General features: G+C 47.5%; 9 protein-coding genes across 9 annotated transcripts; 5 read left to right on the plus strand and 4 right to left on the minus strand.

Annotated features, from left to right (window-relative positions):
• Nucleotides 1–300: 300 nt before the first annotated feature.
• On the plus strand, nucleotides 301–1,642 carry ABOM_000596 (uncharacterized protein; the record flags this gene model as incomplete). The annotated part of the gene is made up of 5 exons (XM_022527726.1): nucleotides 301–343; nucleotides 398–617; nucleotides 675–727; nucleotides 772–1,391; nucleotides 1,451–1,642. The coding sequence occupies 5 exons, from the start codon at nucleotides 301–303 to the stop codon at nucleotides 1,640–1,642; spliced, it is 1,128 nt and encodes a 375-aa protein (XP_022394556.1).
• A 114-nt stretch (nucleotides 1,643–1,756) lies between these two features.
• On the minus strand, nucleotides 1,757–2,764 carry ABOM_000597 (uncharacterized protein; the record flags this gene model as incomplete). The annotated part of the gene is made up of 1 exon (XM_022527727.1): nucleotides 1,757–2,764. The coding sequence occupies one exon, from the start codon at nucleotides 2,762–2,764 to the stop codon at nucleotides 1,757–1,759; it is 1,008 nt and encodes a 335-aa protein (XP_022394555.1).
• Nucleotides 2,765–5,263: 2,499 nt separating this feature from the next.
• pre8 (proteasome core particle subunit alpha 2) lies at nucleotides 5,264–6,333 on the minus strand (the record flags this gene model as incomplete). Its single annotated transcript, XM_022527728.1, has 5 exons — nucleotides 5,264–5,382; nucleotides 5,437–6,042; nucleotides 6,113–6,163; nucleotides 6,215–6,234; nucleotides 6,290–6,333. 5 exons carry the CDS (start codon nucleotides 6,331–6,333, stop codon nucleotides 5,264–5,266), a joined length of 840 nt encoding a protein of 279 aa, XP_022394512.1.
• A 490-nt stretch (nucleotides 6,334–6,823) lies between these two features.
• Nucleotides 6,824–7,842, plus strand: ABOM_000599 (RING finger domain protein; the record flags this gene model as incomplete). The annotated part of the gene is made up of 2 exons (XM_022527729.1): nucleotides 6,824–7,642; nucleotides 7,693–7,842. The coding sequence occupies 2 exons, from the start codon at nucleotides 6,824–6,826 to the stop codon at nucleotides 7,840–7,842; spliced, it is 969 nt and encodes a 322-aa protein (XP_022394511.1).
• Nucleotides 7,843–8,511: 669 nt separating this feature from the next.
• On the minus strand, nucleotides 8,512–10,453 carry ABOM_000600 (GMC family oxidoreductase; the record flags this gene model as incomplete). The annotated part of the gene is made up of 4 exons (XM_022527730.1): nucleotides 8,512–8,729; nucleotides 8,783–9,402; nucleotides 9,458–10,055; nucleotides 10,108–10,453. 4 exons carry the CDS (start codon nucleotides 10,451–10,453, stop codon nucleotides 8,512–8,514), a joined length of 1,782 nt encoding a protein of 593 aa, XP_022394406.1.
• Nucleotides 10,454–14,133: 3,680 nt separating this feature from the next.
• Nucleotides 14,134–16,240, plus strand: ABOM_000601 (uncharacterized protein; the record flags this gene model as incomplete). The annotated part of the gene is made up of 3 exons (XM_022527731.1): nucleotides 14,134–14,699; nucleotides 14,771–15,850; nucleotides 15,910–16,240. 3 exons carry the CDS (start codon nucleotides 14,134–14,136, stop codon nucleotides 16,238–16,240), a joined length of 1,977 nt encoding a protein of 658 aa, XP_022394405.1.
• Nucleotides 16,241–16,798: 558 nt separating this feature from the next.
• ABOM_000602 (amidohydrolase family protein) lies at nucleotides 16,799–17,882 on the minus strand (the record flags this gene model as incomplete). Its single annotated transcript, XM_022527732.1, has 2 exons — nucleotides 16,799–17,513; nucleotides 17,581–17,882. 2 exons carry the CDS (start codon nucleotides 17,880–17,882, stop codon nucleotides 16,799–16,801), a joined length of 1,017 nt encoding a protein of 338 aa, XP_022394408.1.
• Nucleotides 17,883–21,241: 3,359 nt separating this feature from the next.
• On the plus strand, nucleotides 21,242–23,345 carry ABOM_000603 (putative MFS sugar transporter; the record flags this gene model as incomplete). The annotated part of the gene is made up of 3 exons (XM_022527733.1): nucleotides 21,242–21,662; nucleotides 21,740–22,562; nucleotides 22,610–23,345. 3 exons carry the CDS (start codon nucleotides 21,242–21,244, stop codon nucleotides 23,343–23,345), a joined length of 1,980 nt encoding a protein of 659 aa, XP_022394407.1.
• Nucleotides 23,346–24,501: 1,156 nt separating this feature from the next.
• ABOM_000604 (RNA-binding protein) lies at nucleotides 24,502–25,678 on the plus strand (the record flags this gene model as incomplete). Its single annotated transcript, XM_022527734.1, has 4 exons — nucleotides 24,502–24,541; nucleotides 24,632–24,902; nucleotides 24,955–25,353; nucleotides 25,414–25,678. 4 exons carry the CDS (start codon nucleotides 24,502–24,504, stop codon nucleotides 25,676–25,678), a joined length of 975 nt encoding a protein of 324 aa, XP_022394333.1.
• Nucleotides 25,679–26,314: the final 636 nt, after the last annotated feature.

Below are 26,314 nucleotides of genomic sequence, written 5' to 3' on the forward strand. Positions count from 1 at the left end.
GGGACAAGAATAACGCCCGTATATCAGACGCTGAGGAAAAATGACGATCTACGGAGATTAGATTTAATCATATTAAACTCCGACGTGAACCAATCCGAATCGGCAATTCCTCATTAATAAACCTCGCAGTCAACACCCACCAGCATCGGTAGTTGCTGGACTCAGGATCCCCACAGCGAAGCTGGAGCATACTGCGACACCAAAATGAGAGGTCGACAGTATTGTAGTGTTCCGAAGCGCGCAACTATCACCATTTGATCCCAACAGGCCTGACGCGCCGGGTTCGCGTCTGCCGTCACCATGAACCAGCAGGATTATCTCTGTCTTTCCACTCAGGAGCCTCGTAAGTCCTTGCAAACCCATTAGGAAACGATTGATAAATTACTCATACGTGCAGATCGCGTTGTCTCCTTTCCTGCGTCGCAGTCTCTGCACGCGTCTGCCGCGTCTGCCTCCAGCGCTATATCGACGGGTATTCCTCAATTAGATGAAGCGATCTGCCCGCCTTCCCCGGAGGATGTACCGGGACGTACCTGTGATATAGACTCCAATGGAGTACCATGTGGACATGTCACTGAGGTATTCGGCCCCCCTGGGGCTGGGAAAACATCACTGGCGTAAGGTCCCATCTCTACCTGTCGCATATTGCTTATGATCTAACAATACATCCGTAGTCTGAGCGTTGTCACATCGGCCCTGCGGAATGGGGACAAAGTGATCTGGATCGGTATGAAGCCAAACTCCACTGAAAACTGGCTCTAACATTCCCAGATACGGGATCTCCACTCCCAAAAGTACGCCTGGCAAGCATGCTGAAAAAGTCCTCTGATGCCACATCTTCTAATGCACCAAAAGACCCTATCAAGAATTTGATCTACTTCCATGCAAGGTCGCTACCTCATCTGCTAGCTCTCCTCATCCGCCCACCCAAGGGCTTCCCCCCAGAAGATGCGAAGCTTCTCGTCATCGACTCTGTATCAGGGCTATTCCCATCATATTTTCCTAATCCATCTGAGTTGAAATCCCGTCTACCCCAGTCTGGAATCACAGACAAGACGCAGATCCACTGGCTGATGAACCGCAAATGGAATGTCACAAGCGACCTGGGCAACCAACTCGTGAAACTAGCAGCTACACATAGCTTAGCCGTACTTCTAGTCAACCAGACACATACCCGAATCAGAGGCCAACCGCGCGCAACTCTGTGTCCGGTTATCGCGGGCGGAACATGGGAGAATAGTGTCCATACGAGAGTTGCCATTTTTCGGGACTTTCTGCCCGAGGACGAGGGAGATTCCAAGAGTATTCGATTCGCGGAGGTAATGAAGAGAGCAGGAAAGACTTTGTCTTTAAGATTGGACGAGAATATCGTACCATTCAAGATTGAGACGGTAGGCCTGGATCATTTTTCGTGCAGCAGCACTCACAGATGACTCACATTAGTGAATAGGACGGTTTACGTGGGATCGACAAGACGCCGCCTCCGATGATCCTGCCTCAAGAGCCAGTTGAAACGAGCTTATCGGCTAGCCAACGAAAACGCAAAGTCGATGAGATTGCAGATAGCCAGGATGAAGATTCCGACGAAGAATTCGGCTGGGTTGAGGGCGACGATGCTGGTTTGAGTGACGGCGCTAAATGAGGTTTACATTGCATTGGTGTTATGGTCATATTAACATGAAGACGAAGGGCTGTAATGGACTAAAGTCGTAATGGGTATAAACAAAAAAATAAAATAGAGATGTACAATAAAAAACTAGATAATTCCCTCGGAAGGGCGACGTTGAACCAAATCCGACACCTTCATCGTGAATTTCTTATCCGGACATCCCTCGTTCTGTAATATATGTGGTCGTTTCGTCCCGTCTTGAACAACGCGAGAGAAGTTGATACTATCCAACAGACCAGACGATGATGCCGGTGCAGTCAGGCTAGATTCATCCTGTAAGGAATACAACTGTACGTCATTACCCAATGTACCCGGACGCCTGTGTCCATGAACCATATCGACCAGTTTCCCGAGCACGGCAAACTCCAACTTAAGTTTGATGCTGTAAATGACACCCTTGAGCGTGATCTGAATAGCGTAGAAGTTGGCATATTCCAATGCAAGAAGGGCTAGGTCCATCACAAGAATGGCAACGTTGATTCCGACTAACTGGCGCATTATTCTTCGGTTTTGTCGGCTTGAACCTAACCGAAGCAGTTTGGTCGTCTCCCAGATATAGAGCCCCGAGATTATCACTTCTTGTACGGTGAAACCGGTCATCTGGATTTTTTCCATGATATTATATCCTTTGACGAATCGAGGTGATCGATCGGGGACGTTGGAACCATACGTCAAGACAGAGGTAGGGATATGCAAAAGAAAGAAATTTGCTATGATCATGCACAGCACACGGCGAAGAATGTACTCATCGCGGATGACAAGATGTAGCCGTGAATAGAGAACAAAAGACTGACCGGTCACCATTGTCCACCAGCCGACGGTAAGCAACGTAACAGACAAGAAAGAACTGGCATGTGTGAAGAACTTCAGCATGAAGCCGAGTGAGTATGGAACTACCCCCAAGCAGCCCGAAAGTAGCAAGCTCCAGAAGTATAGACCTGTCCAGCGACGGAATGTCGATAGCACAAGGATTGCCAACTCAATTACGTTGTAGATGGAGATGGAGATGAAAAAGAGAAGGGTCGCTTTGAGCCCATATCGAGCGCCCGCAAGCTCACCGGAAATGCCATCAAGGTGGCTCACAATATTTGACATGATGCGGTGGTATATGGTGGTGGTGATGATCTGACGATCTGGACTGGTAGAAATGTGGAGAGGCTACCACTGGCTTTTTTCCTCTTGCTTTTCTTTTTCTTTTCTCTTTATTTTTTTATTTGATTTATTTTATTTTTTCTTCCCTTGTCCTTGGCCAAGAAATGTTATACGTCAGACCAACAACATCCGAGGTAATGAGCGGAGACGATAAATGTCAAAAGAGCGATGCATGTGGGAATAGAGTGATTGCTAACTGGTGAACCGTATCATATCGAGGTTATGTGAAAGCTCTAGATGAGTCTTTCCCTCCTCCTCCCAAATAAAGGCATTGTGTGGCCTCGACTAGCTCGAGGCGATACCCCGGAGTCAAGTTGGGACTAAGATTCAGTGGCTTCGTATTCCGCATGAACTAATAACCCTTGCTAAGGTAGTATTCGGGGTTGGTTCACTTGGCCAAGACAAGAGGAGCAGACTAGTGACCGTATCTGGTACGATTCTCGGCGTTTCCCCGCGGGCCAAAACAACCCGTTTCAAATTGCTGCCAGTGCAGTGCCCGTGGCAAGGTAGTGTTGCCTAAACAAGCAAATCCAGATGGCACGATTGATACGCCAAGGGACCCCTAATCAGGCACATGGCTACCATACTAGTACCCTAGCGTGCCCAGGTATCATGAACATGCAAAAGAACTCGCTTTCAGCCATCCCGCATGTCTATGTGGATAACATGAGGAACAAGTGTATCACGATGTGTTGATTTCAGCCGATCGTATCACAGAGACGTTTCCTCCAAGTCCTATCTTGATCCCGAATATGTGGCGACTTAGTTCCCTTGGATCTCCATCCCTGTCATATCTAACAATTCTTTCCCGTGTTTAATCAGAACTCAAGTGTCAGACACTTGGGAAAGTTCGCCTTGCATGGTCACAGAACTGGCATGGAGGCCTGGCACGGGCTGTGTGTTTTGTGGCACATGGGACTCGCGCATTCAACCCAGGGCATTTGTGATGTCCTGCTCAATAGCGAAGAATATTAGGTACTCAAAAAGGCATCAGCCCTAGACATAACTGCCTCGATACATCCATTTATTTTACCGTTCAAACGTACTATGTGGATAGCTTCACCTCCAACCATAAACGCCGGCCACGCGGCGTCAGGACCGGGAGTCATGCCAAGAGACGGATTTATTAAAGTTCACTAATCCTGATATTGACCAAGAAGATTAGGGAATATATGGGCTGGCATTCCGGATGCGTTTGCATTGAAAGAAGATCAAGAAGGCTGAGTTCAGAGAATTGAACATAAAGTTGATTTGCTTTGTAGAAAGGTTTGAATGATCACTTGCTCGGGTATCCGATAGCCCTCCTGAGTTGGTAACTACGAAAGAGCAAACCGCACCTTTCAGATGATCTTCACGTCTCTGCAGCGTGTCAAACACGCTTGCATCATTACTTATACAACGTAATATCCCTATTAAAATAGCGAGTTGAGCGGTCCGTAAGACTAAGCTGACATATCTCTCAGGAATGCCATAGATAATATGAAACATGTTCTCAATACATAAGCCTGGATGCTACCATGAACGGACTTGATCATTGGGCGGAACATTCTTTTGGTCTCAGCCGACCCGAAGGGCAATGCAAGGACTTGGTGTGTCATTCGGGAAGTGTGCAGAACACTAAATCATCATAAAAGAGAACTGCAGGTCGAGGGAAAGAAGTAGACATGAGAGTAAAGAGTAAACTGTTGAAGACAGATCCTTGTATGTTTGGAAAGCCAGGAGAAGCGGCAGACAAATTCGCCAATTTACGATTTCTAAGCCAGTGTGATGATAAGGGTTTCAATGAGATATAGACAGATATTATCTCATTAATACGTTAAGCTGTCTATTTCCTTGAACGGCAGGCAACTGGAACAGACCACGGGCCCCTCACACTCTATTGGAGACGCAAAACCAAACAGGACTCCATATTGACGCCCATATGATGATTTTCAGACCAACAGATGAGCTCAGTTCAATCGTTCCCCCACGTAATACCCCAGATATCCGAACCATGGGAATGTGGGGTTGTCAGTCGGGGCGGACCACTCTCCGTAATGGCCTTCTTTTCACACAGTCGGGTATCTACCTGAGAACTATCCGGGCCAGAGATTAACTACCCTGGATCGCAGAAGGTTAGTATGCAACCCGTTAGAGCCAAAGCTCTCTACACACCCCCTGGCCCATTACAATCTCGCTGTACTAGAGCGGAAGTCTCAGATCATGCAATTATAGAGCCTTATTCATTCCAAAAATTGATGGGCAGTATTGGACATGATGCCACGCCTACGTGTGCCGTCACTTTTGTTGTCCAGGGTCATAAACTCAATATGCTCCGGTACGTTAAGCAATCAATTGTCGTAGAAAATCTTTGCTAGCATGTATGGGAACCTCGCAAGTTTCGACATATGTCTATTATGCTACAAGGTCCAAAACCGCCCAATATATCCATACTTGAATCATTCATAGATTGGTAAGATAGTCCTCGATCTCCTCTTTCGTCAACTTCCTGAATCTGGGCCCCTGGGCACCTTCGACACCCTTAAAACCCAACAGATGGTCGGCAGGAGGGCCAACAATACCTAAACTAAGTCAGTCTGGGCCCGAAACTGGGCAATAAAGTTTCTGAAACTTACCAATCTCTATTGTGTCACCATTCATCTCACCCTCAATGGTCTCTTTCAACGTCAACAGGGCAATATGGATAGCATCTTCGAGTTCGAGACCTTCAGTGTAACGCTTTTCAAGGAATGTCTTCGCACTCGTAGCATGCTTGCCAATAGCCGTAGCCTTCCATGGGTAATAACTACCACTTGGGTCGACCTGATACAAGCTCGGGCCACCCTTCAAGATACCGCCAGTCTTGCCGGTTGCCTTTTTAGGCTCATCTTCACTGTCGCCCCTCTGAGCTTCTCCTGACTCAGGTTCGACGCCCTCATCCCAACCAGCGATCAACAAACTGACACCGTACGGTCGAACACCACCAGACTGGGTGGCCTCTTGCATAACACGTGCAACATCTTGCACTAATATACGGGTAGGGGGGTGTTCGTTATAGATACGCTTGTAGCCAGTGTGGGAAACTTTGCGTGCCTTGTCGACTAGTACACGGTAGTCTGGACCCATTCCTGCGTACACTGTGCCAATGTCGGGAGTGATTAAGGAAACTTTGGAAAGAGAGCAAGGGTCGACGAGCGGTGAAGACGATTTCTTTTCAGTAGCGAGGACAATTCCATTTGTTGCTAGTCAATGCAAGATAAGTTAGCAACTACTTGAGCTGGCTGGGCGGAAGCTATGAGATAACGCTGATACCTTTAATTCCGAGCGCAGTTACGCCCTGGTTGACAGCGTTCAAGGCATATTCTGAGTTTATTTAGCAAATGTTCATCATTAGCCTTAGACAGTTCATATTACCGATTTGGCCCAGCTTTCCACTAAAAGTCAATGTTAGCTGACGGGTGTCCTCTATGTAGCTAGAGCTCGTCTTACCTGGGGGAGAAGGTGGTGAGAGAGAACGAATAGCGGTCCGCCATGAGGTCGTTTGATTATCTCCGCAAGCTTTGAAGATCGATTGGAAAGAGGTATGGAGACAGATGAGGGGGTTTGAAGATAGGATAAAGTCGTGGTGGGGACCGAAGTGAAGCTTCCCTCTGGACAGAGCAGGCGACAGGTTGTTGACGCAGCAGCACCTTACCTAACGTCGGTTACCTCAGGCGCCGATGCCAAGATGCGCCTAAGGCGGTGACGCTAGGCGAGCACTTAGCGCCGTTTCCATCATCTTCTTCTCCCCACTTCACCTTTAAAGCGCGGTAGTCCTTTTCATTACCTTCTCCCTTTTTTTTTTTTTTTTCTTTTTTTTTTTTCCTCTTTCTCTTCCCAATTGCTCCCTGTTCTATGTCTATGCCCAACCATTCAATCGACTCCCTTCTAAACAGTCGATTGTACACCCTCACCAGGTCGCTGGTAGATCTGGTCACTGTGACATGACCGCATAATCGCGAAAGAAACTAGGCAGAAGCCATAATGAATCCGAGTCAAGAGCCACTCTGGCAGTGGCCAAATTCTTCCACGGCTCCCAATCCTGAGGCAGGCCAAAGGTTTGAAGATACTCACCAACATGATGATTCGGCTGTCCCTCCGCCGGAGTCTTCCCAGAAGCACTACCCACCTCGTGTATGTCGCATCTGTCTAGACACAGTTCTACCTACCTTCCTTCCTCCTTCCGATAACATCCCTGGGTTTCTCCAACCCAAAGCACGGGTGGTCTATGAGTCTTCTGATGCGGAGCTCGGCCGACTACTACGTCCCTGCAAGTGCAAAGGATCTTCACGATACGTCCACGAGGGTTGTCTCCAAGCATGGCGACATGCGGACCCGGGCTATAGCAAAAGGAATTTTTGGCATTGCCCAACTTGTGGCTTCCAGTATCGGCTAGAACGTCTCACATGGGCGCGCTGGATCAGTAGTACTTCCGCGCAGCTTGGCTTGACTTTATTGATACTGATGTTCACTGTTTTTACCCTTGGTTTTGTTGCTGACCCAATCATTAACCTCTACATCAACCCCATGGAAACCATCATCTACTCTGATTTTTGGGATTCCAGTACTGTGTCTAGCGTCTTGCCGACTGAAAAGCAGGCATCATGGATTACACACTTTGTGAAAGGTTTGGCGTCGTTAGGCTTTCTGTCGTTCATCAAAGCCATAGTCGCCATGTCACCCTGGCAGTGGTGGCATGTTCGTCCTAGTGGCTTGGTCAGTAGTGGCAGGACCACAGGTAGAAGCCGAGCAGCGTCAATCACTTGGGTTGTCATCCTGGTTGGCGTTTGCAGTTTCCTTTGGGTAAGTGTGCTCAATGAAGAGTGATGTATGCTTCTGCTAATAATGACCAGGCTGTCTATAAAGGCGTAAGAAGCTGGAGCCGGAGGGCCCTAGAAAAGGCCGGGGAGCGCGTCATGGATGTCCCATTGCCTGACGATGAGGATGAAGAGGAAAATAATCCGTCTTCGGAGAAACCCGAGGTTCGTAAAAAGGAGGAATAATGTTATTCGCATGGAAGACCATTTGCTGTCTTCACGTCATTCCATGTCAACAGCTTGATCCCTAGGTCATTTCCACGCACTACTTTGAGTTGTCACGGTCCTTCTCAATGACGTGCCAATTAGTCGATGTGCGGACAAAACCCCCGACCCTCGTTAACTCTTGAGCAATGTCTGAGAAGTTGGATCCTTGGTCTGAGCGTCTTGTTCTTCCTATGGTATTCCTCTTTACAAACCAGCCATCGTTCAAGGGGAGGGTCGAACTGCACCTTCTCGATCAGTATAGGCGCTTCAAGTAGTGAGCGTTTTCGATTGAATGCAGTACATACCTTATGTAACTTAATAATTAATACAGCTGTTGCAGCCATGGGAAGGATTTGCATCTCTCGTTCTCTTCAATCTTATAGTGTGATTTACAGTAACCTAGGTTGACACGTGCTTGCCATACTCTACACGTGTGATGGCTTAGCCCGAGAAAAATACCCCGTATCAAATTATGTAACCAAAGATCACTGCATTCAAACAGCTACCAAGTTGCAGACTAATAATACATATAACAACAACAGAAGAGGACCCTAATTTTGACGAAGACTCGAAACCATTCCCTCTTCATGGGGTGCACGAATCTGGACGGGACATTATCCTTACGATTATCTAGCTTTGTCTATTAAACTAAGCACTCTTCGCATCCTCCTTAATCAAGTCAGAAGCGCGCTCGGCAACAGCATAAAGCGTGCTAACCAAGTGGCCGCAAACCTGGAAGGGCAGGACAGACGCATCCACCACGCGAACATTGCTAGTACCGTAGACACGGAGACGGTTGTCGACAACGCCACCAATGGAACGGGGCATCATGGCAGTAGTTCCGACGGGGTGGAAGTTGGAACGATCTAGAGAATTCACGTCAGACTTATCTTTGGAGTCAAGAAAGGATTCAACATACAGTTAGCCTTAATCCAGTCAACCCACTTCTCATCTGCGGCCGTGGCCGGGATTTCAGAGAGGCCGGGCTTGGTTTCCTTCGCAATAAGTTTGTTCAATGGTGCACTGCGGAGGATCTTCCTAATGTACTTGGCGATACCGGCCTGGCTCTTACCATCCCATTCGAACATGAAGTAGTTAGGGTTGATAGCTGCGGGAGCAGTCGGGTCATTGGAGCTAATGTGGATGTTACCACGGGCAAAGGGGAGCAAGCCCCAGAATTCGGAGGACACGGCGTTTCCACCACCGGGGTGGAAGAGGATCTCGGCGATAGGGACCTTGTCCTTGACGATGAGGTCGAATTGGAGCTGGAAGAGACGCTCCAGGTCCTCCTGCTTCATGAGGCCGTTGCTGACTTTGACGGTCGCGGCGGCGTAGTCGGAGAGTTGGGACCGGAGAGATGCAACGATGGAGTTAGTCTCGTTGCCGAAGACATCTGAGATCGAAGGATAGGTCACGGTCGAGGCACCGGCAAGAACACCGTATCCTTCACCCGCCATGCCGTTGTTGAACTGGTCCTGAAGGTTCTCGCCGACGGTGGGAAGATTGACGCGGGGGGTGATGTTGTGCTTCTTGAGGATGCTACGAGGGTTAGAGGCAGGGATAGAGAGAGTTTGAGCATCACTGAAACACCTACCTTGGGTTTCCGACACCCGAAAGCTCAAGAATCAGAGGAGACCGCAGGGCACCGGCAGAGATGATGACCTCCTTCTTTGCATGCACACGAGTGACCTTGCCATCAGCGGAGGTAATCTCGACACCATCCGCAATGGCTTCCTTAGCAGAGCCGTTCTTCCAGAAGAGACGGTTGGCAGTAGTGTTCTCCAGCAGGTGGAGGTTCTTTCTGTCATCAAAGGGGAAGTAGTACGCCCGGGCAGCATCTTCACGGACATTGAGGTCAACGTCGATGGTGGATGGGTAGATGTTGAAGCCACGCATCTTGCCTCCATTGACATCCTGGACCCAGGGAACACCAGCGGCTTGGAACGTACGGTTTAGAGCAACTGACAGATTACCGGAGGCCAGGCTTCCCGACCAGCCGACCTTGAGAGGACCTTCTTCTCCATTCACGGCAGGGTTGTAAGCAGCGCCAGCAGAAACCTGGGAGCTGGTGGGGGCGGTCAAGTTTTCACTCTTCAGGTAGTATGGTAAGAGATCTTTCCACGTCCAACCTTCGTTTCCAATTCTCTGCCAAACATCAATCTGGGCATCCTCGGCGCGGGTATAGGCCATTCCTGTCGTTGTCAGTGGACCATGCCGACTAAAAGATTCACTATAGAAACATACCATTGATCGTACTGGTTCCTCCAAGGGCCTTACCAGCGCGCAGAACTTGCTGGCTACCTCCTGCATAAGTCTGGTTGGTAGACTGGTACTGCCAGTCGATGGCCGAGCCAAAGGCCAATCCATAACCGTTAGCGTTGGTTACGTCCGGGTTGTTGAACACAGAAGCACCGGCCTCAATCACGAGAACGGAGACATCGGGGTTCTCAGAAAGGCGATTTGCAACCACAAGACCACTCGTGCCGCCTCCCACAACGATGTAGTCGTATGCCGTAGTGTTCTTGGCCCGTCCAGCCGGTGATGCCGTGGCCAGCGACAGGGCACTAAGGAGTGTCAACGAGAAGAGCATGTTTGGATGTCAAGGGTCAGTCTCTGTCCACCTTGAAAATCTTTCTACAAATGGGCTGGCATCAGCCACTATATATATAATACATAGTATTCTAAAATTCAGCCTAATTCAAAGGTTCTATCCACCTTACTGCTAGATACTAACGGCTCGGTGAATGAATCGCATCATAACGAAGTTGTCTGCAAATCCTGGCCCCCCTCTAGTAATGAAGCTACTACTGATCCATAAGCAACTTGTAAGCATGCTAATGTTTCAGCAGACATGGATTTATCAGCCTATGTTAGTGGGTCCATTCATCGAATCTTGTGCGGAATTCTACCGCAACTTGTGGGCGTCGCTGATCTGATAAGATTGAGCTTAGGGTCCCTTCGTGTAATTATCCCTGAGTGGTATGCTCTCGAGTAATGCAAGGCTTGATAATTCATACGAAAACTTGGAACGCACGTTAACCATGCCAGTACAGTTTTACACTCCCAGGTACCCGCTCCTTTCTCTTTGACTGAATTAAAGGAAAGTTGGTTCGTTCTCATACTCAGGGTATGACTCTGCAATCGACAGTGAGCACGATGTAATACACACTACTGTCAGGAACATTCGAGCTAATCCTAAAGAATCTTTAGTGCACATCTTTCTGGTAGCGAAGAGTGCAAAGTGGATCAAATTCAACATTATTAAGGTATTATTCAGAATCGGCATGCCGAGTAATTCATCCACCGGTGAAGTCCCGACCCGTCAGGAATAGTCTAGGCAAAGTGGCTCGGCAGAATGTCTAGGAACCGAAGTTTCCAATAGGCTTAAAATTGCCTCATTGAACTGATCGCCACGCCTTGAAGACCAAGGGTCATTCTCCCGACCTCCACCCCGAAATTACGCCAGAGTCAAGGTTTCTGTTGGCGAAGATGCCGAGACTCGAAACTAGAACTGGGCCGAAAGGAAGGGTGTGCTTATCAGTTGATTGGCTCTAGTAAGCTTTTAGCGGACCCCTGACTGTGACAAACCCTAATATAACTTAATATAAGACAGCGCGATTCCGGAGATCTTTCCTAGAAAAGTGAGACTACAGATATCATCAGAACAGCAACTTAGTAACTATTAGGCAATACTAGTACCGACCGATATTGACTATGGATATATGCGTGGCGAAGGGGCTGAATAAGGTCTGTTAAACATGGGTGGATCAATTCTGGGTCCCCTCGATAGTAGCAGTTCAACCATGAATGTCTACTACTCAGTATTAGTGAACGGGGCTAAGTCAGGGTAATTTGGTTGTGGACCGGAACTCAAATCTCTCTGGCCGAATCGCTTATCGATTCCTGCGGGAATGATGCCCTGGTTGAGACATTGTGCCTTCTGCTGCAGCGTTAAAGATTCCAGGATTACCGGGATATGGGCCCGACACCCTGCTGATGTTTCAACCCCGAATCCATTGGGATCCTGCACGGTTTCAAGGTACTCTTCATGGGGTACGGAAATATCAATTCCGGCAATCAATGCCCTATGTTGATGTTGGCTGGAGAAGTTAAACACCCAGAAAGCTAATACAGTGAAAATACAAGTGTCTTAGCCGGACGCTTGTGGAAGCTCTCTCATTTAACGGCTACTCCATCTCGCCACCCCGTCGGTCATCCGCCTTCGTCTTAAATTGAGAGGATCTGAAGTCATTCATGAAGCAGGAGTCGTCGCCCTTGTGCGCAAATAGTTTGTCTAGACTGATATCCGAGATTGAATCAAACATAGCAAATCAAATCTATTATGTCTTTGTAAGCCATAAGAGGGGTTTAGTCGCCATGTCTGCCTATCTGAATCACTCACTGGTTATTTCATTCGCATGCCATGCTGACTATATTGGTTTCTTTATTCGTTATATCAGGTCGGTTCCGTGGCCGTCTCTCACGTCACCGGCTTCACAACAGCCTGGATAGCTTTACTCACCTTACTAGCGATTTATCTCAGCCTCAACTACGCCGCCATCCGCGCCGTCCAAATGACAAGGCTAAACCGTCAATGCGCCAACATCGTCCTCATAGCTTGGCTTCTTGTATCATGTCGTGACCTGAGGTTTTGCATATCATGAACTTGGTCATCATCAGTACTAGTAGAGCATATTTCTTTGCCGATACGGCATTTTGGCGGTATTTTAATGTAGTACATATACCCATCTTGAATGGCGTGGTGATATGTATTCCGTAGATTGAGAAGAGAACCAATAGAGACGGCGAATTATAGGGTGCTTTTATACTTGTCAAGTATCTAGTAAAAAGGGATAGCAATTGCGTACTATCTAACAATGGTAGTTACCTATTTAATACCGCTTAATTCCGAGTATTAGATGCATGTATCCTCCTTTATTTATACTGCCATTAACCTAGTGTGAGGCCGGGACTACGTAGAATACCAAGTATTGGAACAGCAGACTAAAACGCGTTGACTTGCTGGTCTACTTCCACCTATCATACACAGTCGTCTCCCTCGTCCTCCCGGAACAAAGGTAGCAGGGCTTTCGGTGGCCACTCCCCAGGGCGGTTATCCATGTTCGAGGCATCTGGATGGGCGAGTTCTCCTTTTCTAGAACCGCTCCGGATCTCCTGGTTCTAATCAAAAACTACATATCTCTGTAGGAGTATTTAATTTATCGTTGAAAAAAAAAAACCCTTTTCTTGACTGAGCGCCTTGTTGGCAAACTGCTTAATACTACATCTTGAACTAGGAGACAAAGCTTCTTTGAGTGGTAATTTTTCAAATTGCTTACCCTTTCCTCGAAAGCGTTAAGGTTGACGGTAGCTACCAATGTGTCCTCGTAAGACGTCGTGCAATGTTTTTTATTTTTTTCTCTCTCAAGCAGACTCAATTCATGACTTGACAATAATAAAAATCTTGAGAAGCTTCGATGAACTCCAATTATCTACGTATTGTTTCTAATAGCCTGTTGCAACCTAGGAATAGACAAGGTGGCCTAGCCATTGTATTAACAACAAAGCTTGATGAAGTACTCCCCATACACGCCATTTATCTAGCCTTCCTAGAGTAGGGAGATCTCCGAACTATATTATCCTCATGAAGAACCAGGAATTCTGTTTAACCCTCCTCATCCGCACAAGGAAGATAGCTCCTCCCCTTGAATGCTAAGTGTTTTATGCCACAGCAAAGAATACAGCAAGTCCTTGAACTTCGTGTTAAATTCTTCATAGAGACTAATATGCAGATATGATGTTTACTTGAAAATAACACCGAAGGATCCTAACTCATCTCCGTTGCCCAACATGGTAGATGTATCTTATAGAGATCAAAAAACCGCCACGTTGCTAGTAGGGAATTTGCTGAAGAAGCTACTTGCCTAACCAGGGATTCAGAAAGATATTCACTGCAGACGGCGGCAAACTCCCAAACACTTGGACACAACCCACCAAGAGTGAATAACACTCTACATGAATCTACTATCTTCTGACCGAGTGTGCAGTCAGAATGGGGTCTTCAATATTATCGAAAGGACACTCCCTTTATGCCTGTATCTTATGTTATGTCTCTCGATGCCCCCCATACCCAACCTCTTCAAGAATTTCATACCAGTTCAAATGTGCCACACTTTGACCATTCAAGTTTCCTAACTTCTTCCTACTCCTCTCTGAACCTCATCCATCAGATACAGTCTGCTGTGCTATTCTTCGACGATGTTTGATATCATGAGCCCTCAGGTATCTTTCACCAAGAAGCGCCGCTGGTCTCCTCGGATGGAGGACCAATATATACTGGCGAATGCGAAAAAGAATATCTCTAGCCTCCATACGTTCACTTTTAATTTCTTGAAGAATAAGGCCTCACCGAGAACCAAATACAGAACTTCTCAGGTTGAGATTCAACATTCCGACGAAGAGAGGATTGCCTCTATGCTTGCAAACGCGACGCATACCCAATTGGATCTCCATAAACAGTCCGACTCTGACGGAGATCAAGGTCGCCCTCTGAGCTCATTGTCTAGCAACATAAGCTCAAGAAGAAGCATTCACGGCAGCTCCAGCCCCCCAATCACCCCGCTTCTTGTCCATTCTGAACTAGATCTTTCAACCACCGAGCCATTTCCAGACTACTACGAGTCATGCGAGCAGAATCCGGCGGTCATCGACAAGGACCTCGAGGAGGCATATAATAATGCTATCGCAAAGGTGTTCGAAGAGTCCGTGCGAATGAGAAACCTTGGTGCCGGTATCCCTGTTACAGTCTCCCCTCTTGCAACTCACGTTGCTGTCCTGTCACAACTGACAGCCACTCCAGACAGGCCAAGCCCAGCATTTCTCTCACATCACACTCCGCTCTCCATAGTGATACTACTGTTCGCAGCCAGTCTAATACGGCACCAACCCCTATCTCTCAAATCTCGCCTGCCACATCTGTCCGTGCCGACTTCGACAAGGGCGCATCCATGACTTCTACCTCTCAGGCCTGGGTCTCCCTTGACGACACTGGCGCCCATCCCAACAAAGTTTCTAATCGGATGCCCGCCATATCCAATGATGTTTCTATTCAAGATGTCGCTTCTGGAGCAGGCCCCATATCCACCATTGTGCCTCAATTTATAGCGGATAGGAAGGCCAATATCCAATCCAAACATATCCTTTCCGGTTCATCGTCTTCTGCCAGTAATGACTCATCGGAAAGGGCTCTGAGCCAACCATCTCCGGTTGTATCTGTGTCACACATCATCTCTGGTACTAGTGATACCAGGACTCGCGATGAGCAGAACAACCAATACTGTGAACTGAGCTTCCACTCCTCTCAGCATACCCTGCCTGGGGCTATTGGCAGTCATAACGTAGCTCAGGCTTACTTCTCTTCGCTGCAGGCCTCCATGCCACTCCCTGGAAGCACTTGTAGCAGCCAGGTGTCCAGGAGGACGCTCTCCATTGATGAAATGGCTATGCCAGATGAGCATCCCACCCCAAACTTTCAACCTCCTATCGGAACGGGAAGGCCTCTACCTGGCACTACACCAAAGCCTACTCGTAACCCACAGATGCAGCGTCGCCTTCATGAAGCTGAAGAGCGAAAGCTTAACATCCTCGAAGAGATGAGGATCATACTTCGTGCAGACCACATGAAGGAAGACATTCAAAGACGCTTTACTGTCATGACCAACATTATCCTCCGCATGGAGTGGATTCTTTTCCGTCGTGACGTGAAGCCCGACGGTACTCGCGCTAAGGAATTTCTCGCTGCTCCCGTCGTCGGAGAGGTCCAAGAGCTGGCGATTCCAATGGTTCAATATATTGCCTGGCTTGACAAAAAGCTAGAGAGTGAGCTCAGCATCTCACAGCAGGTCCTCCATTGGATCATACAGATCGCAAAGGATCAGGATCTCAACGTTTATCAGCGTTTTAGACAGACGGCCCGGGTTATCATCGGGTAAAAGCCCTTCTTCTAGCTATTACCCTTGGCATTCATTGAGCTAACGACGATCACAGAAGCCTCCGAAAGCCACGCCTGCTGGAAAAACACCTCTTGGATGTCTTCCAAGATCTGTATGACACGTACGTGTACAGCGACTTCCTCAATATCCGCAATCGACAAATTCTCCGCGAAGAAGGGCTTCACATCGAGCGTGACAATCTCGCCCGCCTCTTAATTGCAGGCTGGGACGTTCTGAGCCGCGCCATCGAGAACTACAACGAGATCATCACTATCAACCTCGATCTTAAAAGCCGCTTCGTCGATCCAATCATGGATCGGCTGCCTCGTTCGTATGAGATCTGGGAGGGAGAGTGGAAGGAGCACCAGCGGCAGTGCGAAATCTAGAGGAATATGGAGCTGAAAAAACTTTGGATAGAGGCGGAGAGGAGGGCTTGTGCTGAGGCGGAGGAGCAGGAGTTTTCCCGGGCCCAGGCTCGTGCGATGGCTGAGTTCAGAGCTCAGATGCAGTTGCCCTGGGCAGGGACAGAGTTCTGGACAGTGGCACGTTGACTCCCGTATTCAAGTTTAGTACGGTTGATGAGGATATATTTTCTGGTGAGAACTTATGATCAGGCTTTACTCTTTTCTTTGCTCTTCTCTTCCTATTGCCCCTCTCAATGATTTCCTTTCAACGTATGGAAGTCAGAAAAGAAAAGGGGAAACGAAGAAAGAACAAAAAGAAAGGCAAAGAGAGAGTTAAAAAAGAAATAAAAAGCCCTACGTATCTATGAATTTACGAACATGAGAGAATAATAATCGACAGACTGAAGGGATGGATGGGAACAGCGTTGCGCACGGGATAATCCATGGAATTTAGCCATATCTAAGCGAATACCCTTTGCAATGAGACATAAGTTACTATTAATGAAATGGAATACATTCATAAAAACATCATCTAACAATCTAAGCGGAACTATCCTTGTAAGAACCAAGCTTGAACAACTTCTTCGCATTTTCCCGTCCAATCTTTAACCGATCCGTCCCATTGAGCTCCGCGTTGTCAAACCACTCACAAGCATCGGAGAAAGTCTCAAAGGGATAATCAATCGAGAACAAAATCCGATCAGATCCAACCTCCGCCATACAGAAGTTCAAGGTAGTAGTCGAAAAGTGCCCAGAGGTAGTAATCCAGATATTCTCCGCGAAATAATCCCGAATCGTCTTCTTGCACGTCTCAGCAAGACCCAACAATTTCTTCCGATCCTCGAACCAATGGTTAATCCGCCACATATCGAAGGGAACATGTTCACCCAAGTGACCCATGATAATCTGCAGCTTGGGATGACGGTCGAACACGCCATTCGTGACCATGCCGAGAACGTGTAGACTGACGCCATGCGCGAAGCTAAGAGGAGGACCCACGAGCCATTTGCGATCAGCCCAGAGCTTCTCGTAGATTGTGCCCGTGGGGTTCCGGGGGTGCATGTAGAAGGGAACGTCGAGCTCTGTGCAGGTTTGCCAGAAGATATCCCATTCTGCGTTGTCGTAGAAGATCATGTCGTCGCCGTCTGGGCCGGCGCGTTGAGTATCGTTGATCAGGGCGCCTTTGAAGCCGTATTTCTCGACGCAGCGGCGGAGTTCGTCAGCTGCTTCTTTGGGGTTGTGCATTGATAGTGTTCTATAGTTTTGTTTAGTATTGTATTGAAGGATGTTTTTCTTTATGATGATTAGGGTAGGGGGCTTACGCGAAAGCACCGAATCGGTCGGGGTTCACGCGCACTTGTTCGGCGATATAGTCGTTGATCTCGACGGCGAGCGCTTGGGCTTCTACGGGGTCCCAGATGTCCTGCACACCAGGTGCTGTGTATGAGAGGATTTGGTAGCCGACGCCATGCTTGTCTGCGTGCTCAATGCGGATCTTGTTGATGTCGGTGATTTCCTTGACGTGAGTTTCGGCGTCCGTGGAGAAGAGGCCTGCCCACCAGCGGGTCTTTTCTTCGAAGCGGGGAAGCGCGAAGGCTTCCTCAAGAGCGATCTTACCAAGCATAGTTGGTTGTTGTTGAACTCGGTTTGGGGATGGGGTGTTCTAAAGGTGGAAGTATGCTTTTTGAGGGGACTTGGGATCGGATATAAGTATTGTACAAGAAGATGAGGGGGTGTAGATGATGAGAGCTAAACTGGTCGAATGCGACAGCTTTATATCATTTGAACGGGCGGGCTATAGCGGATGTGTACCGCACTTCCGATGGGAAAAGCAGGTATAGAGAGTACGTATGGTTGCGTGGAACTTGCTCATCGTCAATCTCACTACCGACGGTTGCTGCTGGGTGTGGGGAAAGTGGGTTCTGGTGTGTTTGGGTCCACCATGAGCTTGGTAGTATATCTGGCTAGAATTATCGGAAACCAGCTCTGAGTCGCTCTCTTTGTCGTTCTGTTAGCAAGTTGGTAAAAACGGGGAGATGGCCATTGAAGATGTTTTGTATAGCTGCTGGTAATGGCAAATACAGCAGATCTCCCCTGCTGTATCTCATGATAGCTTCAAAGTTGTTAGCTTAGTTGCCGCTGCTTGTATGGGTTGCATCCGAACGGAAGCCATCGCCCCGCATATCGGAAGCAGACCTGATTGTTAATCTTGGTTTCTACTACTAATAGTGGAAAGGCGTATGGGGGGTGCAGTATCCGACGTGCGCGGGACGCTCGAAGGTGCTGTAGCCGACGGTGTTACCCCGCAAATTATTAGTATGGGTCTGTACAACCGACGGACGGGTTTGCCGGGTTCCATAATAGGCGCAGATCATTAGGAAGCGATTCGGGATTAAAACACCGTGTATTTGTGAGTAGTTGTTCCTTAAGATATTCTGTCTCAAAGTCATCTTCTCGGAATTCAATATATCCCTAAATATTTGTTCGTTGTAAGGATGGGCAAAACCGGTTACAGATTTTGGGTCGTTTACGCTGGAGTAAGTGGCCTTCGCACTGCTTATAGACCCTGACCACTTAGAAACAAAGGATGCAAAGCTTGCTTAGGAGTTATTCAATGTACTACGATTTGGGTTGTACATGCTTTGATGTCGGTAATTGCGAGGGCGAGGGGTGGAAGCTATAAGGCACATAGGACAGGTAGGAGGTAGTCCCTTACTTGTCCTAGATGGAATACTATAATTTACGCTCTTCGAATACTAACTAGTCGGTCAAATATATGCAGTTACGCGTAGTCCCCTTCATAAACATATATTAATAGGGTGTCATGAAGTATCAACTTTATAACCACTGAGAATGCCATTTTCTAGCATGGATTCTACTATTATTTGTCGCTTCCAGCAGCTTACGGAGTCCATGAGAGATCACCTTAACGGTGTGAAGCTTGTTGTCCACTAGCTTTGATCAGGGGGTGATCCCTGAAGCATACAGGCTTTTGTAGCTAACCTTATGAGCATCGTACCTCTTGCAGTATAAAGTATGAAAGCTAGGCTATGCGGATGGGACAGGTCTAGCGGGCGAGAATGAGAACAATCGTGGTGGGGTGCAATAGTAGGGACAGGAATTACTTCGATTTATCTTCCCTCTAATACTCCAAAAGCTGGACTTCGATGATCAACAAGCTTGGCATTCTGGGCCTCTACAATGAACCCATTTTCGCGCTTGAAAGATGATCATTCTAAGAGGTCACTAAGGGAAATATACTCATCCATGAGCGCGTCAATGTGTCCGAGAGTATTGTCAGTCCGATAGTTACAATCGACAAGAATACGGTATGTCACGAGATAACACTTCACTGTGTGAAAGAGGGTGTGGTAAGGCAACTCACAAGCTGATGTCAGAAAGATACGATAGATCGACACTAATGCTTCAGTTAGTCCCGGTAGCAGTGGCATAATAGGAAATAAATATATAAAAAAACCAGCATGTGTTTCTCGGCCATTTATAAGATATTCAATATCCTCCACAATCTAAGCCATCACTCAGCCATCTATGTCCGGCGACGATCAGTAAGGCTGAGTCCACATGACCTCCGCTGATGGGTCAAAACATAAATGGAAAGTCATTTGCTGATGTGCTGGCAATACCACCTTACTACTAATCTGTTTTAGATACTTTTGCCGAGCACTCAAGGATGGTCTTGTTAAAATAGACGGTGACTGTTTGATCATGAGACATCTTTCCCAGTTGGTGATGTGCAAACTTGGAGTATCAACATAAGAAGAGAAAGAAAGAAAGAAATACAGAAAGAAAGACAGAAAGAAAGAGAGAAAGAAAGGAGACTAGGTACTAATGTTGCGCAGATCATCCAATCAGCCTCGTGATCTGTCTCAGTCGGTATGTAGTACTACTTATAGTAAGGTTAGGTTAATCCCAGTGCTATGGTTAACTTACCGGCTGTTAAGTTTGCCTCCCTTCCTTAACCTAAGCCACAGAAGTTACTTGCCTTTGTACACTATTCTCCCCCGGTTTCATTATCCGTACAATCATTATTGGAAAGGGGTCCGACCTTCAACAATGACCTCTCCTCCGTACTCCATCTTGTACAAGGCGCGGTCTAGTCCGCAGCATGAAGACCCAATGCGAGTAACGGCCCTCAGTCACACAGACCAGATTATGCCAAGCAGCCACTCGTATAGGCCGACCCCAGATTTGCCAGCCTCTTAAAGTTCTCCTTAAACGGCGATTATTGGGCCAAATACAAAGTTCACTGCCTTCTTTGTCTGTTTTTCCCGCCTTTTCAACACAAGCCATTCCAGACAGCCTCCTCCAATCAACAAGGGCTGACATTCGGGCACACAGGCACTCACGCTCCACGCAAACAAAGCAAAATCAGAATCAGCCTCCGATAGCAGTGACAGAGGCCCAACCACCATGACCACTGAATCACTCTGGCCCGGTGAGAGTATTGCCTCGTGTCAGCGAAGAACTCCATACTAACCGGGCACCTTCAAATACCCGCACAGCTGCTGCAGCATCTCGCAGCGGCTTTTTTTTACTTATCTGCTCCACTGTGTATCTCTCTCGTCGTCTGTGAAACTGAGAAGTTAAACTACGTTCCTCCACGTGGGTGACCGGCTTGTGGAGTTTGTTGTATACCAAATAGGACCTCGGTTATGTTTCATGAATGTCTCAATATCTTAGACTTCATAGTGGCTTCTGGCTCTTTGTTAGCTTGCGGTGCACCTGAGCAACCGCTGCCATACCCACGGTTATTTTTTATCGACTATACCGTTTCCGATTCCAAAATTGTCCGTTCTTTCTGTTGTTGCCATTCTTATTGCAATCTCGGTGCCCACCTCCAACGTTGCTTAGGCCTTTCTTTTCAAATCTCTTCAACTTAAAGCAATTCACCCTTTAGCTTTGTTTGACAACTGTTCCGCTCGCAGGATAAATACATAGAGGCGTCAATCACATGTACTCACGATGTTTGGGAAAGAGGATATAGGGCCCTTTGCGGACCCTCCACACAAAGGCGATACCGAGCATATGGAAAGAAACGAGAATGTAATGCCACGGCGTATCTTAGCAACGGCTGCAGAGCGTGCAAGGCGCAACATCAACGCCAAACTGGCAAATCCATTGGCTGGGTATTCCTATGAGGAACTGCGCAGACAAGGCATCAACTTCGCTGTCACACATCATATAGGAGGTGAAGAAGATATCCGTGCTTTTGGAATAGGCGCTATTCTGGCCCAAGTACCGGAGAAATTCACTCAAGTTCCTGACCTGAGGCCCGATGAAATGGAAGTTCTACAGAAGGAGTTCTCCAATCGTTGGTCCCAGCCTTGGACAATGTACCTAGTTATCGCCCTATGCTCCCTGGCTGCAGCAGTACAGGGAATGGGTACGTTATCAACATACCTACTTCTCATTTATACATATGTTGAGGTGTGGTGAGCTGACAGTGAATCGGCATTTTAGATGAGACTGTCGTCAATGGCGCCCAAATCTTTTATAAACACCAATTTGGAATTGGGGACGATGATTCTAGGTCTAACTGGCTAGTCGGATTGGTTAATTCTGCTCCTTATTTGTGCTGTGCTGTTATCGGCTGTTGGCTGACAGTGCCATTCAATGCTTGGTTTGGCCGTCGGGGGACCATCTTCATCACCTGCTGTTTCTCTGCGCTTGCCTGCCTTTGGCAAGGGTTTGTGAACACCTGGTGGCATATGTTCATTGCCAGGTTTGTGTTAGGCTTTGGTATTGGCCCGAAATCTGCGACAGTCCCAATATATGCCGCTGAAACAGCCCCTCCTGTCATTCGCGGTGCTTTGGTAATGCAGTGGCAGATGTGGACTGCGTTCGGCATCATGTTCGGCTACGCCGCGGACCTTGTCTTCTATGAAGTACGAGATCCAGTGGGGATCACAGGCCTCAACTGGCGTCTCATGGTGGGCTCTGCTATGCTTCCAGCTATCCTGGTTTGTTGTTTTGTTTTTACCTGTCCAGAATCACCTCGTTGGTATATGGCGCGGAATTGCCACGATAAAGCATATCGATCAATGTGTAGCCTGCGGTTTCACAAGATCCAAGCTGCCCGTGACCTCTTCTACATGCACACATTGCTGGAGGCCGAAAATGGAATGAAACTCGGCCAGAATAAAGTACTCGAGATGATCACCGTTCCCCGCAACCGGCGTGCCCTGGTAGCGTCTGAGTTGGTCATGTTTCTGCAACAGGTGTGTTCCCAATTGCATAGAACCTATGCTTCTGTTGAGTACGCTAACCATGATATAGTTCTGTGGTATGTGCTATAAGCATTATGAATCCAACATGGTCAGTCTTCGTCAGGTACTTACACGTTCTCTATTTAGGGGTCAATGTAATTGCCTACTATTCTTCCGAGATCTTCTTAGAAGCAACAAATCAGCGGAACGCCTTGACGGCATCCCTAGGTTGGGGTCTGATCAACTGGCTCTTTGCCATTCCAGCAGTGTACACTATTGATACTTTTGGCCGTCGTAACTTGCTACTTACCACATTCCCTCTGATGGCACTTTCCATGTTCTTCACCGGCTTCAGTTTCTGGATTCCACAAGAAACTCACAGCTCGGCGCGACTAGCATGTATCGCTCTGGGTTTATATTTCTTTGGCATTGTTTATTCTGTGGGAGAAGGCCCTGTGCCATTCACCTATTCAGCCGAAGCCTACCCACTCTACATACGTTCGTATGGCATGGCCCTCGCCACTGCGACGACCTGGTTGTTCAATTTCACACTTGCTGTTACATGGCCATCTCTTCGCAGCACGTTCACCCCGCAAGGTGCATTCAGTTGGTACGCAGGCTGGAACATTGTGGGTTGGTGGCTGATACTCTTGTTGATGCCTGAGACAAAAGGAAAGACACTGGAAGAGTTAGACCAGGTTTTCTCCGTTTCCACAACTTTTCATGCTGCATATGGACTTCGGCAAATCCCTTATTTCTTCCAAAGGTATATCTTACGCCAGAACGTGCGGCCGGAGGTCTTGTATGAGCGGGAAGATGCATTTAATGTTCCACCAGAAGCTGGTTACAACACTCTATGAGCAGGATGAGGACAGTGTGTATAGTGTACGATTTGTTATGTTCACATGCTCGAGATGCGTTATGACATGTATTGTACCTTTTCAATTTCGCTGCGAGACAACTATGATACCATCTACATCTGGGCCCTTTATTCGTCTATCCAGCTAGGTCGTGTGGCAAGACTAGAATACCAGACTAAGTTCCGATCAAATTGTATAACAGATGCACACATTCTTGGAATAAGTTTCCAAATTTCAATTAGGATAGATGCATTTTATAAAATTCCAACTATGAACAATATGGGGTATAAAGGGGAACTTCGTCAGACAGCAGTTGGTACGATTATTGATCCGCATGGATTATACTCGGAACAGGTCTGTGTGAAATCTTGCTTCATCATCCGAAGTATTGTGACGGCAAAAAAAACAGAAAATAAAAGAAAAAAGGAAAAAGAAAACATAGTGAACTATTTCATTTCTCGATCCAAGCCTTCGGTCGAGAAAAATTTTTTCATCCGAGCCTGACATCAAAGGCACAATAAGCATGAGTCCGAAGGAACGCATCAGTCCATCATAATTGATCACGCATTTTTGCCCAAGTAGGCAGTCCATAGCGACCAGGTGAAACCTGAACCGCTGTCAAAATTTCCCCGGTAGCGTTCATCGCCAGCAAAAAGCTGCGAGAAAGGGTGTGATACAAAGGAAGAAAATGAAAAACAAACGGACGATACCACAAGAATTTATATGCAGTTTTTAGCGCCCCTTCGCTAATGGACCAACCAGACGGAGGGACCATGATAAGTGGTTTGCATAGTTTGCGCAGTTTGTAATGTAGGCCTTCCGCAGCGCCCAAAAAAAGTAAATCCGCAATTTTTTGAAGTAGGCATCAGCACTTGCTTGTGATTTTTGTTCTATATCGCTTTCGCCTGTGCGAGATACCTTTTGGACTATTGGGCCGACGAGATCTTCTTTTCATTCTTTTAATTGCATAGCTTTTATTTCGTTTCGCTGTACGTTTCCAACGGTAAGATATCCGCGCTGATTATTGTTCTCATTGTCTTTTCCGGAAATATATAAATTTTATGCCGCATCAATGTGCTAACTTTTTTTTTCTGGTGGTTCAGGTCGATTTTTACATACCCTGTTCATATTACTATCCAATAATACATATATCAAAATGGTCGACGCTCCTGAGAGTCCTGTCCCGCAGCAACAAAGTATGTAGGAGAAAGTACCTCGGGGTTACTCATTCCGGGCTGGATCCAGCAGTGATGACAATGTTCCATGATTAACTAATGAGTCTTTAGCTCCCGTCAAGTCTTTCCAGAATGGAGTCAGAACGACAGGCCGTGCCTTCCATTCCCCCAACTGGCGTGTGAAGGGTGAGGAGAGCCCCAGTGCGCAGAGCGCGGGGTCTCCCGGTCCGAAGACCAATACATCGAGAGTTGCATTCAGCAGACCCAGCCCTCATGTCCCTCAAGCTATCTCCGAAGGACGCCGTCTCTATGTGGGCAACATGCCCTACACTGCCAAGTCGGAGGATGTGCAAGCGCTGTTCACCGCGGCCGAGTTTCCAATGTACGAGTGAGAAATACTGTGTAAAGATGGGTCCAGACTGAGTGCTTCATAGCGAGCGGATCGACATTGCCATTGACCCATTCACCGGTCGTAACCCTTCATATTGCTTCGTCGACCTTGAATCGAAGGAGTTGGCGGAGAAGGCCATGAACGAATTGGATGGTCGCGACATGCTTGGCCGTCCGGTTAAGATTAAGCCGGGTGTGGTCAAGTCTTCTAGCGAGCGCTCCCAGCAACAGCAACAGCAACAGCAGCGGACAGACGGATCTCCTCGTTCTGATAGCAAGACCTCGCTTTTCACTATGGACCGGTGGCGCCGCAACGATGCTCCTACCTTTGCCAGGACCAACAGTGATTCCAGCCGTCGGCTCTATGTTGGTGGTCTTCCCCGGTTGACCGATCAAGAAGACATTTCCAGCAATATCACAAATTTCTTCAAGGACTACAAGCTGTATGCTTTTCTTCCCTGGAAAGCTGATTCCCTGATGATACTGACATAATTGACTGCTAGTGAGAACATTAGCAAGTTGTTCACTCCCCACCCCGCGAAGCGCTTCGAGCCCGGTGACCACTACTACTTGTTCGTTGACTTCGGCAGCGTTGAAGAGGCACAATCGGCCATGAATGCCTTGAATGGGCAGGAGGGTCCTTGGGGCACCCCTATCCGAGTGCAGAGGGCTCGCGGAGAGACCAATTCCGAAGACCGGAAGAACAAGTGGTCTTCTGCGCGAGGAGACGAAACCCCAGCTACCGGCGATGTCTCGGTTGCTGTTTAATCTACCCCCGAACAGTCATTCATGCTTTGTTGGCTAGAATATAATTGCATAAACTTGGCGCTCAGAATCGAAAAAAACGGCAAAGGCAAAACTGGAGTTTGGCGCTTTATCACTTTGGGCAGGATGGACTTTTCTAGAATCTTGTCAGAACAGGCCCACCCGACTTCGTTCTATCTTGACGTCAAACAACTCCTTCCTACAGTGTCATATAGGATTATTATCTGCTCAATAAGGGAGGCGCTATCAGCACGCCTCGGCCTTGGATGGAAGGCGAAAAGGACACGCTTGACGCCAGTCAACACTTGGCTATAGTTTTTTCAAATCTACCTATCCACATGGATGACCAAGGCAGGAGCGGCTAGGGCACATACAAGGAAAGAAAAAGGAAAAGTAAGGAAAAGGAAAAACGGGTTTCAATGATGATTGATGACAAAAAGGGGTAAAACGGAATAGATCACGTCAATGAAATCTCAATGTGACTATGATTTCTTTAGTGTCTAGACCTGTTCAATTAGTCTCCCACTAGCCAATGTAGCCGTCGGGAACGTGAGGATCTACTCTTCCCTGAATAGGCGATTCAACCGATGGGCTGGTGATATGGATGGATCTATTATTGACATCCTGAACCTTAGCCGT

Source organism: Aspergillus bombycis (assembly GCF_001792695.1).
Source record: "Aspergillus bombycis strain NRRL26010 chromosome Unknown contig00002, whole genome shotgun sequence".
Taxonomy (NCBI): Eukaryota; Fungi; Ascomycota; class Eurotiomycetes; order Eurotiales; family Aspergillaceae; genus Aspergillus; species Aspergillus bombycis.